A 16740-nucleotide genomic window follows, 5' to 3' on the forward strand; every position below is an offset into this window, starting at 1 on the left:
ACGGGGAGGGGGGGGGTTACAGATAACAAAACTCTGATGAGCATAACACAAAGGCTGGTTTACATTTTTGCTGGCCCTGAACATCAGAATTTATGAAGGTCATTAGAGCTTCAGAGGGTTGTTATCTGGCCAGGGAAGGCCAAGATTTATGAGGTGTCACTAAAGTTTCAGAGAGGGCTGCTATCTGGTCAGAGAGAGCCAGGCATGGGTGAGTTTAAGGCACGGGCAGGCATTCCAAGCAGGTTCAGAATTTGCAGTGATTTATAGTAAAGCCGAAATTAGCTTTTCATGGCTTTGTGGCGAGATGGCACCCAATTTTAATAGGGAATCAGGCTGGGTCTATCATTCCCCCCCTTTTCTTATGTATCCCTTTCAAATCTTTGATAGGGTAGGGAAGAGCACTGAGGGAATTTTAATCCCTCAGGTAACAGTCTCCAACCTTTTTGAACTCACCCAAAACGGGTCTCCCTGATTTGACCTGACTTAATTAATTATTTATACTGACTGTCTATTTTTGGCTTCATTGTTGTAAGAAGAGGGGTGTCGCTTGTTTTGGCTTCTTCTAAGCTGAGAGGGGGTGACGTGAGGGGGCATGGCGTGAGGGACATGAGTTTTCTTTTAGAAGTCAGTTTGGTTTGAAGTCCGTTTGGGGAAGAACAGGTTGTAAAGTCATCTGGGGATGGGTGCTTCTATGAGACAAACAAAAACCATGAGTACTGAATAAATGTTGCAGCAGCTGGAACATGTCGCTGTATAGTAGAAGTCCTCTCACCAGGAGGTGTGACGGCTGAGGAGTTTATATATATATATTTACCAGGAGAAGCTGTCTCCATAATAAGGCATTTATATAGAAACGTAAATCTTAAACATTTTTAAAGTTATCAGGGATATAAACACAACATTTAACTTTTAGTGTTACAGATGTTCTTCCCCATAAGATACAGTTTAATAATTTAATGTCATCTGATCTTGTAAAATCCTTTTACTAGTATGACCTCAGTGTCTAATAGAGAAACCTTTAATTCTGTTACTTAGGGCTGGATAATCTTACTAGCAAACATCAAGCCTACCTGTGTAGGTTAGGAATATCTGTAGGCCTTAAACTAAAAACTTCTGTCTCTGGCAGTTCCTTTTGATAGTCTCTTTTTATGGTTATCAGGCATTTCTGTCTGAGAATCCTTCTTTGTAGCCTCCAGTCTTTCTTATTTTGGGGGGCTAACATAAGGTGTATACCTTAAATAATAATAATAATAATAATAATAATAATAATAATAATAATAATAATAATAATTGTTATTATTAAAAATGCCCAGGAATGGCTGTGTTTTGGTTTTAACTATCTTTGCTAAGTGTTTAAGATGAAGCAGTCAAACTGACTTTTGTTTCTATCTATTGTTAACAGTCAGCCAAGTTTCCATGGGAATCCTGGGGCTTTAGAGCAGCTTCTCAGTTCCGCTAGTGCCATTTGCACTAGGATGGGTCCAGGTCTTGCTTGACCATGTGGCTTCCCTTGGAAGCATCAGGGATGTCTCCCTTCTCTGATGACCCTCCTCTTCATAGCGAATGCACTGATTGGCTTTCTTTTCTCCAGTGGTCTCATTAATCTCCCTGATCGGGAGGTTATGTGGCCTAGAGTTGTAAAGCTCTTTAGAGAAGTCTCCTGTTCCCTGGATTCAGACTGACTCTGAGGGCAAGAGCCAAATATTGGTTTTCTTGGCCCTTTTAATGTAACTCTAATCTTTAAGTCTTGATCTTAAACATTTAGCAAATTCACCTTATCAGCCTTAAATTAAAAGTATTGAGCTTTAATGTCTATAACTTTACAATTATTTTCCTTTTTTATTAATTGGGGTCTGTATAATCCTATCTGTAGGTGATGGCTTATTATCTTAAATTAACCAAGGTTGTGTTCTTAAAGCAACACTTCTACAAAACACTAACAGGGAAACTTTAGATCACTTATAAGGAAATTACAAAATAAAATTAACAAGAGTAAAAACATATTTAGTTCGTGTAATAGCTACCTTGAATTTTGGCTGAGTTATACATTATATCTCCTGTTTGAGATCCTAGTAATCTTGACAGAAAACAACTTTTGAACATAACTTTAAATGAACTAAAATCTGGCCTACTGCTTTCGTAGTCATTCTCACATGTTGTAAGATGGGACACAGAGCTTATTCTCAGGTAAGGCAGGGCTCTTCATAAATCTTAAGTGTTCTAGTTCTAAAATTGATCTTTTCCTTTTAAATATCATTTTACAAAGTTTACATAAATTGTTTGAGGTCACATGAATATTAGCTAACATCATATGATATCACATTTAAAACATGAATTAAAGAAAGGCTGAAAGTATTTAACCTTTTGTGGAAAGGTAGCAAAATACTTTGTGCTTTACAATAGATTAGGCTCTCATCAACTTAAAAATATATTTAAATTGTTCTCCAATGTAAAAAAATAACACAAAAATTTACATATCTTATTGATAACAGGTAAATAAATCCCCACTTTTTTTTTTAAGCTTAAAATTACCATACAACTTTAGAACACCAGCTTGATATAATGCTCTTTTAAAGTTTCTACCTTACAGACTTGTATACCTGGAAGATATGAGCACATCAATAGCATCACAATTACATTGATGTTTTTATATAAACCAAGTTTAGCTTTTAAAGAAATGACAGTACAATGCTCTAAAATAACAGTTCTTATTTAACCAGTTGTTTAATTTTTATGGTTACTTGCTCTAGAAAAAAAGAAATAAAACTTAATAAACACAATGTTATGGGTAAACTTATGTTTTAAGAAATCTTCGTCTTTTTAACACATGACTGATTGTAAATCAATCAGATATCTAACAAAAGTACTCATGAATGAGTAATCCCATATCAAATTTACTTTACTTATTTTATCAAAATATTAGACAAGTATATTGAACAGTGTTAACAATTTTTTTTCCTTGTTGAAGGAAAGTCCTAGAACCAAGGCATATTAGATGTTTTATAGACATTAATATTTTATTAGTTGTTTTTGAATACCTAGAAAAACTTATAAGCTTAAATTTAAAGACATTTATTTTTATCTGTTTACCCAATTTAAATTGAACCATTTAAATCACATGAATTAGGGGCTGGGGATGTGGCTCAAGCAGTAGCGCGCTCGCCTGGCATGCGTGCGGCCCGGGTTCGATCCTCAGCACCACATACAAACAAAGATGTTGTGTCCGCCGAAAACTAAAAAATAAATATTAAAAAAAAATAAATAAATCACATGAATTAAAGATCTTTGGATCCATTTTTAAAAATTTTTTATGAGCGCTTCTTATATCTGTTAATTTGTATATCATATATATGATATACGGACATACATACATATAGACATACAACACATAACACAAGTGTGCACACATAACACAATAGTAAAGGCATTGTGGCTTTTGCAGGTGAAATCGCCATTGCAATGTTTAAAAAAAACTCCACAGTTGATAAAAAATAGAACTGATCAGAAAAACATTAACCTAGGTCTGTAGGATCAAAATCATGAGCCGCCAAAAATAACAGAATCTAAGAAAAAGCAGGAGTTCTAGAAAATGACCTGCCAGTAATTAGTAAATACCATACAATTTATTCATTCATTCATTCATTCATTCATTCATTCCCTTAGGCCTCAGATCAGTCTCCTGCTGAGCTTGCAGGCTTCTTTCATTTTCTGAGGTTGGGAAGGAGCAGGGAAAACTGCTATTCTGAATAGAAACCTCATGATTTTCAGGTTTGGATGTTGAAAATTATGATACAAGTTTAATTTAGGATACAAGTTTTTAAATTATGATACAATTTACAAAATTTTATACCTTCACATCATGTTTTGTCAAAGGAAAAATTTTTCTGCACTAGAAAAACTTGTTTACACAAAACTGAAAATAGGATCTTATTGACGATATAAAAGCTACTATCAGAAGAAATTTCTTCAGGATCATTAAGCCACTTCCTTTGCTCTGAAGTTCTTATAGTAGTATTAAGTTCTAAAAGAGAACCACACACCACCATCTATATCCAAAATTAATCTTTAAAAATTTCCAAGACTGTTGCTATTCAACGTCATTTTAATAATCCAGACCAACTCCCAATCCAACACTGTTCTTTCCCAAGCCCTACACACTGAGGGGAGCAGATATCATATTATGATTTACTATCCTTGTCCAAATTAATGCACTGGTACACACAGTGACATCTTCCCAGGCTACCCAATTCAAAAATTGGTGAAAAAACTGAATGATTGGGAGTTACTTGCCAACTTGGAAGTAGAGTTCTTTAGTTTTCCATCTTAAGTATTTAAGTTCTGTGGCATGAATTATCTGAAATCATAAACTAAACAATTACCTAAACTCAACTCTTAACTGCAAGATTGTGCAATGCTTCAAAAACCCATTCAGATACCAGATTGTTACAATAAAACATCATCTTTTAGACACACATTCAGCAAAGATCATTCCTAAGAAACAATCTATAATATCAACACATTATTGCCCATGTCTTAAAGGGCCAGAAAAGAACAAAGATACAACGACAGACAGACAGAAAGGAGCTCTAGACTATGATTGACAGACAGGAACTTTTAAAACAGAGTAGATAAGAGGAAAATCTCCCCAAGTTTTTAACTCCCATTTAATTATGACTCCTACACCAGTGGCATCATAGATGTCCCCACGAGTGGACCAGATGTTTTCACAGAGGGGCAACCAGAAATGTAAAATCAAGGGTCTCTGTGGTGACTTTACTGCATTTAGTGTCTCCTTTTTCTCTTTTTTAAGTAGACAGAGGTAGCATAATCCTTACTGTGCAGGGAAGGAAGGCGGGAGTTCCCAGAAGCAAAAGGGCTTCAGCAGCTGCTGGGAGTCCCTCAGTCCCTCCTTTTACTTACAGGATTAGCTCCTCTGGTTCGGTTCCACCCTAGGCATGCTCCATAATCTCCTAACATTTCAGTTAATTTCTCAAAAAGTTTATCTTACATTCTCCACATGCAGTTGTTTGGAGTGTCAGACTTCCCCAAGAAAGTGGAGTGGGGGTCCTCTAGAGTCCCCCATGGGGTATCAAAATTTGTAACTGAAAGTTCAGTTCCAGTCCTCAAAGTTAATTGATGCCAATTTAATAATGAGGACAGGATTTTCAGAAAAAGAAAAAAAAAAGGGAGGTTTATTGCTTTGCTAACAAAGGAGAAACACAGGGGACTCTGCCCCAAAGGTTGTGACTCTCTTCATCTGGAGGGACAGGGGTTTTAAAGGAGTTTCATTTGCTAATCTGGGAGATATTCAGTTCTTAGGTCCCCAGCAGGCATTGCCCTCTGCAGTGGGTGTGCTCCAGGGAGCCAACTAGGGGCTTCTCTCAACCTGCTTAACAAAGGGGGGTAAAGTTTTATCGCAGTTCCTTAAAACACAGTTCAAAGGGGTGTCAGGCTTACTTGCTTTATTACCCATTTTCATGTCCAGTTTCCTTAAGTTTTTACCACAGAAGTCACACAACAAAAGGCAGGAAAAAAAAACAAAACATAGAACACAGAACAAAACACAAGAAAACAGAAACCCGGCGCCAAAACTGAAAAAACAGAGGAGCAATGCAACATCTTGCTAAAGCTCCGGGAGTAGGAGGGCGTATATGCCCATCAGCCCCTCTCTACCCTTCCAGAGGAATTCCCTACTGAACAGAACAGAGGACAGAATGATATCTCATTACTGTCCCGGACAGGAGTATATGTGAGCCTCGCCAGGCCACCTCTCTGTCTTCAGAAGAGATCTCCCTTAACCAAATACCAGATGTTATAAAGGCGCCACTTACCTATGGAGGCCTCCTCCACCAGATGTTTGCTAATTGTTTTAGGGCGGCAGTTCACTGCAGTACTCCTGGGATTGAGGCTCACTCCGAGGCCTTGGAATGTCTCAAGGTGCGCACCCCCTAGAGTGGCTCTCCAGCCCGGAGCCCTGGAGCGAAGGCCGGCTTTAGAATTTCCAGCAGTCTGGTCTTGTGGTCTGGTCGGGCAGGGTCATCTCGCCGGGGAACTCCAAAATGTTAGACCAGGACGCAAGAAAAGACCACTGACTCCAATTAAAATCAAATTAAAGCAAGCTTATTATTTCAACCAGCTGGGCTGCCTCTCCCAACAAATACCGCGGGAACAAGACAGCACCCCAGCTTTCATGCAGCCCAGCTTTATAACCCAGAAAGTTACACACGGGGTTGGGGGGGGGTTACAGATAACAAAACTCTGACGAGCATAACACAAAGGCTGGTTTACATTTTTGCTGGCCCTGAACATCAGAATTTATGAAGGTCATTAGAGCTTCAGAGGGTTGTTATCTGGCCAGGGAAGGCCAAGATTTATGAGGTATCACTAAAGTTTCAGAGAGGGCTGCTATCTGGTCAGAGAGAGCCAGGCATGGGTGAGTTCAAGGCACAGGCAGGAATTCCAAGCAAGTTCATAATTTGCAGTAATTTATAGTAAAGCCGAAATTAGCTTTTCATAGCTTTGTGGCGAGATGGCTCCCAATTTTAATAGGGAATCAGGCTGGGTCTATCAACAGGTGCTCTACACCGAGCCACACCCCAGACCCTATGATTACTTGTTTGTATGTGAAATTATCTTTCCTGAATTGCCAGAGGGGCATGGTACTGAGTGGCTTGTCTACCCCAGAGCTTCCTCTCTGCTGTCTTTTTGTTGGCTGCTTTTGGGGTCTCTGTCCCTGTCAGCCTGTGTTTGCTGCACCACTGCTTTCCCTAGATTTGTTCCTGTCCAGCTCAGGGTAGACACCAGTCCTGTGGTCTCTGCTCTGTGGAGGCCTAGGGTCACTCCAGCTGCCATCCTCATATTGCTCCCAACCCTCTGTGGGACATCTGCATCTGCAGGAGTGCTCCTGGCTCAGACCTGGCATATAGCCTCTTCTTTTCTTCCATCTCTTGCTCAGACAAGAGGTCTTATGGCTTTTGGTAGTTTCCTGGTGGGGGAACTGTGGCTCAGAGAGGTCACAGAGTCCTCAGAAGCTGCTCTTGGAGTCCAAGCTGGGAATCACTAAATGCCCTCTGTTGTCACCGAACTGCTTCTCTCGGGGAAGTAGGTGTGTGTGCATGTGCACACATTTGCTGTACGTGCACACACATGTGTCTGCATATGTGTGTACATGTGTATTGTGTGTGTTTGCACGTGTGTTTGCACGTGTGTGTGCATTTGTGCCTGTGCATGTATATGCACATGTGTCTGTATGTGTGTGCATGTGTCTTTATGCATATGTGCATGTGTGCATGGATCTGCGTGTGTAGGTGTACGTCTGTGCACATGTGCATGTTTGCACATCTGCATGAGTATGTATATACGTGCAGGAGTGTATGTGTGTCTGTGTGTATGCACATGTCCATATGCGTGTGTGTGCATGTATTGTGAACTGACTGTACTATAGTGTTTTGCCTTTGTTTATGTTCCTTGACAGAGCACAGCTTTATTTCTGTGTCTCTTGTATCTTTTAGTTTTTTTGTGTGATTCATCTATCTTGGCTAAGTCTGTAGCTTCCCTCTGAAAGCTGTCTCAGCTCCCTGTCGTTTCCTCTGCCATAGCTCTCTTGTTCGTACTGTCTACTTCAGATCAGAGCTCTGGTTCTGGGTGGCAAGTCTTCCTGGAGCATAGGTAGTGGATAGTGCCATCCATGGCAGAAAGCAGAGCAGGTCCCTTTTGGAGATAGATTAACATAGGTGTGTGTGTACAATATGCAGGCACACACAGACGTATACCCAAGACACATGAGGCTCCCATGTGGCACTTGGAGCATGCTCAGTCCATGCTGTGTGCAGTTGCCTGTGGCCTCTGGGTGTGTGGCAGAAGCTTTCATGGCTCTTTCAGCCAGATCCAAAAAATGTTTTCTACATTAGCAAAGGTAGGGCTTTAAGAAAAAATGTCAGAAAAGTAATTTGCCCTTAGTCTGCCATGTCAGGCAGCTCACCCAGCACTGGTGCTAGCACTATGTTGGCTGCTCTGTGTCCTGGTGGAGCCTTCAGCTGCTCAGCTGAGACACACGAGCTCCTGCCCTGAGACTTAGGGCCCATCCAGGGGTGTCCTCTGCCTAGCTGCACTGGAACCTGCTCCCTGTTTGACTCCTTGTGCACCTGGAGAGCTTGCTCGTGTAGGATTGGCTCCAGGAGTGCTACTTTTTTTTCTTTTTTTTTTGTTTTTGATACTAGGAATTGAACTCAGGGGCACTTAACCACTGTTAGAAATACTGAGATACTTCAAGAAATCAAACACATGCTCAAAAGTGGTTCGGCAAGGCAAACATTTACTTCTGGCAGCAGGGTTGCTACTGAACCTGGCTAGCAAGTGTGCCTGGGCAGGCAGTCTGCCTTTATGTGTCTAACTCAATGCAGAGCTGCCCTCACTCTGATTAGAGGAACTTGGAGTTATAATCTATGTGATTGGCTAATTTTAGAATTAGGGTGGACAAAAGGGAAGCTCTACATACAGTTGAATCCAGTTAAGGCTGAATACTAGATTTTGAAAATGAACCACCATGCTTTCTGTTTGTCACACCACTGAGCTACATCCCCATCCCTTTTTATTTTTTGAGACAGGGTCTCACCAAGTTGCTTAGGACCTCACCTAAATTGCTGAGGCTGCCCTTGAACTTGCAATCCTCCTGTCTCAGTCTCCTGAGTTGCTGGAATTACAGGTGTGGGCCACTGTATCTTGCTTCACTGATGCTTTCTGAGGGCGATTTATAGTTAAATAGACTTGTTTTTACATAAAAGCTTGTTTGTCCAGTATGGTAAGGTGTGTGGCCCCTGTAGATTCAGCTGCATGGTCTGGGCCTCCGTGTTCACCTCAGTCCAGAGATTTAGAGTTAAATGACAGTTAGGTGTAGTTGCCACACTTACAATTCCAGCAACTTTGGAGGCTGAGGCAGGAAGATCACAAGTTCAAGGCCAGTCTGGGCAACTTAGTGAGAGCCTGCTTCCTAAGCTAACAAACACACACAAACAGGGACAACAGGTGGTGCTGTCTTTCTGTGCTGCACAGCCCTGCACATGGATGTGTGTGGAAGGATGGCCACTTTAGCAGCTGATGTAGCATGTAGCAAAAGCTTACTTGTCCCATGGTTACTGTTCCTGTCTCTTTTGTATGATGGGCAGCTCCTGAATTCCATTGGATATTATGAAAGTGGACTTATCAGGTTTTGTTTTTTGATGAGTTTAATTCCTAAGTTGGACAATTGGAAACCTATGGTAGTTAAACTATACCTTTGTAACTTCTGTCTGTAGAAATCAGTTTCAGGAGTGAACTGTTAATTAGCTGATAAATAACTAAATGTGGCTGGGTGCAGTGATGCATGCCTGTAATCCCAATCACTGGGAGGCTGAAGCAGGGGGATCCCAAATTTGAGACCAGCCTGGGCAACTTAGCGAGACCCTGTCTCAAAATAAAAAAGGCTGGAGGGGCTGGGGTTGTGGCTCAGTGGCAGAGTGCTTGCCTCACACATGTGAGGCACTGGGTTCAATCCTCAGCACCACATAAAAATGAATAAACAAAATAAAGATATTGCATCCGTCTATAACTAAAATATTAAAACAAAAAAAAGGCTGGAGATGTAGCTCAGTTGTAGGGCACCCCTAGGGTCATTCTCTAGTACCAAAAAAATCAGAAACTGAACTGATTGTGGGAAATGTTCAGCGGTTGTTCCGAGTGCCTTCAATCCTGTAACTGGACACAACACAGGATGAAAACACTGCTGTGCTGCCCATCCGGTGAGGCCCTGCTTCCCCGCAGCCAATGAGCTTTGGTCCTGCTGCCCCTGCCCCTGCCTGGCCCTGGCTGGCCCTGGCTGGCCCTGCCAGGGAGTGGGGGCCAGGGCTCTGCCGCTGGCCTGCGGTGGGAGGCAGCCAGCTTCTTCCCGTGATATCTTCCTGGCTTCTGGCGGCTCCAGGGCTGTTCCTGCTGGCAGCCCCAGTGCCTTTGATTCTCAGTGAGGTTCTTACACGGAATGCTGTTTCTTAGAAGTCAGTTAAAGGATGCCTTTGTGTTCTTTTTTATAGGCAAAAGTAAAGAAGCAGAAATAAAGAGGATAAACAAGGAGCTGGCAAATATTAGATCAAAATTTAAAGGTAAGTGTTGAAACTTTTCCAGGACATACTCCCTTGTAGACGTTTACATTGTAAGGACCTAATCTTTTTTTTTTTTCAAACATTGAGGATTGAATCAAGGGTGCTTTAATTACTGAACTACATCATACATCACTAGCCCTTTTTTTTTTTTTTTTTTTAATTTTTCCTCCTGCCTCAGCCTCCTGAGTAGCATAGGTTACAGACACGTGCCATGACGCCCAATCGAACTCAATCTTTTAATGTCTTTTATTTCCCACTCTAAGCCAACGTTGATTCTGGGTCAGTACAGTGACTGTTGCAGTCAGCCAGAAGAAGACAATGCTGTGAGGTCAAGTGTGTCCACTTTCTAGTGGGAACAGCATGTGTCGAATCGTTCGGTGGCCTGGGCCTTCCTGGTGCGGGTCTTTTCTCTCCTTGGAATGACACTGACCTAGAATCCCATGTGTGCTGCTTGCACCGTGCTGGGCCGTGTCAGCTGCGCCCTGAATCGAGGGCTCTGTGTGTGGAGATGTAAGGGATGCTTGGCACATCCTGAGTTGAAGTGTTCCTGCTGCATCTTGGTGCCGGCAGGGTGGCGCCAACCCTCTCAGGTGGCTACCTGTCAGCCAGGCGTCTAGTGCCTGAGAATTGCACAGCATAAATTTGGCTTTCAGTCCATAGGGCATTTGCGAAAGCCCAGCTAATCCCCGAAGCTGTAGCTTTTTGGTTGATTTTCACAGGTTTCAGACCTGGCTCATGTCTCTGAGCACACATGTTAGCCGCAAAAGTGGCTGCAGTTGCCCAGAAGCAATGAGTGGAGGGGCTGGGGCTGGACTGTGAGAGCTGCAGGGGCTGCAGGACTCCTGGGATGCCTTAGGACAGGTGCTTTGTGGGGGCCTCGGGAATGGGTCTCCTGTATGGGCAGTTGATGGAGACGTGTGATGTTGCAGTCATTAGAATTGGTATATTTGCTGTTGAGCTATGGGAAGGTATTAGGTTTTCACATTTTAAAACCAGGCCCAGGATTCTCTAGAAGGCCTGTGAAACTTCTGAAGTTGGATGAGCATGACTTATTCATGTATACCTTTGAGGGTCTGTAACTCTTGTCTCCTTGTCCTGCGAGGGAAGGTCATGTGACCACCCTGGCCACCCTTGCTTCTGCTCACATGCTGCCTCCAGGGTGCTATCTCCCTTTCACATCTCTTTCCTAGGTTGTGGAATGGAGAAGCTAGTTGTCCATGTTGGGTTCTCAGGATGCAGACCTGCAGTGGGGTTGCACTGCCAGGGATTTACTGGAGAGGAACACCAGGGTAGGAAGCCAGGCTTGAGGGTGGCCAGGTGTGTGGCTCATAGGTGCCAGAGCCAGGGCAGAAACTCCAGACCCTGACCACACAGCCATCTCCACTTTGTATGGGCACATGTCTGAGCCTAGTGTGGGTTGTTTCACAGGCAAGCACCAAGCACATGGTGACCGCTGTGTTGTTCTGAGGGTTCAGGGCTATCTGGGTGGTGTAGGTGAGATTCTATAAGAGATTTTGGAGTTACAGTCCCATTTGTCGACAGTTAGCTCCTTGAGACCGAGGACCATCTATTCAGCTCACTCACTGTGTAAGTGCTCTGGGACCCAGGGGACTTCACGGCTGTGTCAAGCTAAGCCGTCCTGGCTGGGAGGGACAAAACTCTTATGTACTGGCCAGTTGGCATCTCTGAGCATGCATCTGCCCTGGACAGGGGCATCAGTTTTCACAAAAGATCTGTGTAGCCTGCTGTGTCCCTTCCTGTCAGGGTGGCCTACTGACTTTATCTGCACTGCCTGAGGGACTCTCAGTGCTAGTCATCTTATAGGTCTGAGTTTTCTAGTGGTCTCATTGAAGAAAATCAAAAGAAGCAGATGAAATTAGCCTGAAGAATGTGATTTATTGAAAATAAATTACAGTATAAACAGCAAAAAAAAAAGGTAGGAAAAATAGAAGTCATGCAGTGAATTAGTAAAACAATCATGCTGTTTTTCCAAATTAAAAACAAACAAACAAACAAACAAACAAACCATGTTTTATTTAGCCCAGGCCCTGACCGCACAGCCGTCTCCACTTTGTATGGGCACATATCTGAGCCTAGTGTGGGTTGTTTGATAACCCAGGACACTTGAAATACCATTGCACCATGTAATGAGAGAAATTATGAAGGTGTTTCACACTTTTCCCCAGCAACTTTGTGAAGCCCCATGTGGATAGCCACATTTCCGTGCTTGTGGCACAAGTGGTTGGGGCCCCAGTTCTGGACACTGCAGAAGACTGAGGCCAGTCTGCTACTGGAAACAGTTTGGAAAAGCAGACTCTGTATTTCAAGAAATCCTAAGGTATTAAACAGAAGTCAGGGACCCTCACAAGGGGGGATAGCAGCTGTGCCCCAAAGTTCACTGACCCCAGAGAAACTGCCACCACACAGAACCAGCTCTGGTGACCGCTCACCTGGAGTAGCATTTACCTTCAGGTTGATCTTGCCCTGGGAGACAGATGCTTTGGAGGTCACCAGGCGGGAGTTGCTGCCGCTGCCTGCAGTGCAGGCCAGGGAGGCGGTGGACTCCAGTGGGCTCGACAGCTTCTCATGCAGAGAATGATCTGGTGAAGGTGTCCGACCTGGTCTAGGGGGCCTAAAGCCCCGCCCACCTCAAGCTGCAGTTGCTTTTGGCCAAGTCTGGTCTTTCCCAGGCCCACTCTGGATGCCTCATGGCTTGAGCTCCTCTTGGTCTCACACCTTGAACCTAGGTCAAGGCGAGGAGTAGCAGTCCTCTCTGCAGGAAGGCACATTGCCATGAGAACACCCCGTGGGGTGGGGTCAGAGACGTGGTGCTCCGTGAGAAATGCTGTGAGCAGGCGCCTGCGCTGCACTGCATGGGAATGCAGCCAGAGGGTGTTCAATCAAGGCTTGTCACTGTCTTAGGAAGTACAAGGCACATGGGAAACTCAGCAAGTGAAAAGTGACAGCAAGTCTTGAAATAAGACCTGATGAATATTCTAGAATTGAAACTCGCTGTAACCAAAATGAAGGACTCAGTGGACAGAACTGGCGACTGACGCAGCTGAAGAGAGAGCTGGTGCTGTGGGAGTAGATCAGAAGGCTGTCTGGGCAGATGGAGAGAGGGCCAGCAGTTGGCTAGCAGAGCCTGTGGGAAGCGCAGGGCTGAGAACTGGTAAGAGTTCACAAAACAAACAGCATAAATAAAAGGACACATGCAACTGGACCATGAGTGTGCTGAGGGGAGAGCCAAGATAGGGCCTTGGAAGGGGTGCAGGGCTGTCCCCACAGGAGCAGCACCCGTGCCTGGCAGCTGGCCTCCAGCAGTAAAGATCAGGCAGGAGATATCAGTGACCATCCCCAGGTGCCAAGGAGGTGGTAGCCAGTTCCAGAGGCCACCCCTGCTAAGGTGACTTGCTGAGGGTGAAGCTCATGAAGACTTTTCAAGACAAACAGAATTTCCCAGCAGAAGGCCTGTGCGAAGGGAAGTCGTTCAGGGTCATGAGCATGAAAAAGGAAGCTAAGGATGCTTGGGTGAATAGTGGTCCCTGTGTGGAAGAGCTTGACATACACGTGGCTGTATGACACCTGGTGGCATGAGAAACACACCTTGTCCAAACCCAAAGGATGGGCCGAGGTACAACTGTTCAGAGGTGAGCTCAGGGCAGTCTTGGGAGAGCAGGTGTCTGCGGAGCAGGCCCATACAGCAGCACAGCCAGCATCATCCCCCAGGAGCAAGGTCCCTCCCCTGGCTCCTCATTGGCTTGGTTCTCTGGGGTGCACAGGCCTAGGTTTTAGTGTCTCCTATTGTGCTATTCAAAGAAATAAACCCTAGGTTGTCCTTACCTCCCTTTGTTTACTTGTGGTGGGAAAGTCCCCTGGGTTGAGTGCCTTTTGGCACATACACAGTTTATCTCTGTTGGTCAGGTTAGGCCCCTTCTGTCTCACCTCCTGTCTGTCAAGGGACTGTGAATTCTTAACCACTGAGCCACATTCCCAGCCCTTTTTATTTTTTTGATACAGGGTATTGCCAAGGTGCTTAGGGCCTCACTAAATTGCTGAGGCTGGCCTTGGACTTGAGATCCTCCTGCCTAGCCTCTCAAGCTGCTGGGATTACAGGTGTGTGCCACCATGCCTGACTGGGGCTGTGAGTTTTTACACTCTGGTATTACCTGCTTATAACTTTCCACTCTGCTCTCCCCTCCAGCCGCCTTTCTTATATCTCAATTTTAAACTAAAGGCTAAATACCTTGTTCTGAAAATGAACTACTGGACTTTCTGTTTCTCATAATAACACAGACTAAAGGAGGATAACACTTGAGTAGTCCCCTGGTCAGTAGAGAACTAAATCTGTAATCTTGAGGTTTGCTATCCAGAAAGCCACATGTGCCGTGGTACCTGCCAGTAGACTCAGCCCTTGGGAGGCTGAGGCAGAAAGATCCCTTGAGTCTAGCAATCAGACACCAGCCTGGGCAACATAGACCCCCAACCCCAAAACAGAAGCAAACCCAGGACAGCCTGTGCTGGGATGGGCCACAGGTGGGTGACATTGTCACGTTAATTTCATAATTGATTTTTTATGGTAAAAGTACTTCATTATTATTTTTTGCTTAAAAGACTCATAATTTGATTTTCCATTCTATTAAAGATGACAGGTTGTCTAATGATACTTTATTACTGTACTTAAAATTTCTAAAAATTGTGATACCATTCACATAATTTAAAATTTACCATTTAGGGGCTGAGGATGGCACAGGTGTTGGGTGCTTGCCTCGCATGCCGGAGGCCCTAGGTTCCACCCCTTGCACTGCAGGTAGAAGAAAGCCTTGATCCCCTCTGGCCGGCTGCTCTTCTGTGTGGCCTTCACCAGCCTGTCTCTAGGCCTTTCCATCTTGCCGAGCCCTGGCACCCGTCATCTTCCTGCCTCTAGGATTTTATTATATTTTAATTTTTTTTTTTTTTTTTTTGTGGTGCTGGGGATTGAACCCAGGGCCTTGTGCATGCAAGGCAAGAACTCTACCAACTGAGCTATATCCCAGCCCCTGCCTCTAGGATTTTGATGCCTGGGGACTTCATGAGTGGACCACACAGTATTTGTCCTTGCATTTCCAGCTCTTTCATTTAATATCCTGCCTTGAATTTACTCCATGCCTTAGTGTAGGCAGGGCTTCCCCTTTTAGGCTGGACGGTGCTTCACTGAGTGCACAGCACACACCACCCCATGCCCACCCACTCTCCTGCAGATGGGAGCGGGGCAGGCGGTCAGGCTTCTACCTCTTGGTAGGAGTGATGCTGCTGTGCACATGGCTGAGTGAGGGTCTGGGACCCTGCTTTTAGTTCTTTGGGGCCTGTGCCCTATGGTGGCTTTCTATTTGTTATAGTTTGGGTGTGAGGTGTCTTCCAGAAGCTCACGTGTGAGACAGTGCAAGAAGATTCAGAGGAGAAACAATTGGGTTGTGAGAGTCTTAACCCAATCAGTGAATTAATTCCCTGACAGGGATTAACTGAGTGGAGCTGATGTGGGTGAGGCTGGAGGAGGTGGGATTGGGATGGGGCTTTGGGGATATATTGGTATCTGGCGTATGGACTGTGTCTGTTTAATGATTACTATGATGGGAGCTGGTTCCTTCTGCCACACTCCCTTACCATGATATTCAGCCTCACCTCGAGCCTTGAGAAATGGAGCCAGCCTTCTATGGACTAAGACCTTTAAAACTGTGAGCCCCTGAATAAACCTTTTCTCTGCAGTTGTGCTGGTTGGGTCCTTGAATCACAGCAGTCAAAAAGCCGACTGAAACACAATTGCTGCTTCAGGGTGCCTGAGAAAGACAGCTTGAAGGGCAGGAGATCTGTTGTGCCTCGCGGTCTCCAAGGTTTCAGTCCAGGGTGAGCTGGCCCCATTGCTTGACCTCAGGTGAGGCAGAATGTCAAGGCAGGAGTGTGCAACAGAGGAGGCTGCTCACCCCATGTCTGCTGGGGCCCAGAGGGCAGGAGGAAGGGTCCGGGAGAAGGCACATCCTTCAGAGACCTGAACCTGTGGGCTGGCCTGCCTTAGCCAGCCAGGCCCCACCAACATTACCACTGTGCCCGGTGGGAGCAGACAGGAGCCTGGGGGATGTTCCAGATTCAGACCACAGCATGGTCTGAAGCAGAGTTACCTGACCATGTGATCAGGGTTCTATTTTCATTCATTGCTTCTTTTATTTTTATTTTTTGTGGTACTGGGGATTGAACCAGGGCTGCTTTACCACTGAGCTGTATCAACAGCCCTTTTGAAAAGTTTTTGATATTTTGAGTTAGGGTCCTGCTAAGTTGCCCTGGCTGGCCTTGAATTTGGGGTCCTCCTGCCCCAGCCTCTGGAGTCACTGGGATGACAGGTGTGCCCTGCTTTGTGGTGTTGGGATGGAACCAGGACCTTGTATATGCTGGGCAGGTGCACCCCACTGCACCACGCCCAGCCTGCTGTGTGCGTCTGGTGTTTTAAAGATCCCTGTGCTGTTTTCCACAGTGGCCGCCTGTCTTGCATTCCTGCCAGCAGCACCCGAGGGGCTGTTTCTCCTGCTTGACAAGCTTGCTGTTTCTGTTTTCCCTTCCTTCCCAGCCAGGCAGT

At 44.8% G+C, this 16740-nt stretch overlaps 1 protein-coding gene across 4 annotated transcripts in view; it reads left to right on the plus strand.

Moving 5' to 3' along the window:
* Ap2a2 (adaptor related protein complex 2 subunit alpha 2) overlaps positions 1-16740 on the plus strand; it is a 70511-nt gene that overhangs the window by 15756 nt on the left and 38015 nt on the right. For all 4 annotated transcript variants that reach the window (XM_046444686.2, XM_058579309.1, XM_046444688.2 and 1 more), the window contains exon 2: positions 10065-10133. In XM_046444686.2, coding sequence (XP_046300642.1) covers positions 10065-10133 — 69 coding nt within the window. The remainder of the gene's footprint in view (positions 1-10064; positions 10134-16740) is intronic.

Source organism: Marmota monax, unplaced genomic scaffold (genome assembly GCF_021218885.2).
Source record: "Marmota monax isolate L192 unplaced genomic scaffold, Marmota_monax_Labrador192_F-V1.1 WCK01_AAM20220418_F8-fsc00038, whole genome shotgun sequence".
NCBI lineage: Eukaryota > Metazoa > Chordata > Mammalia > Rodentia > Sciuridae > Marmota > Marmota monax.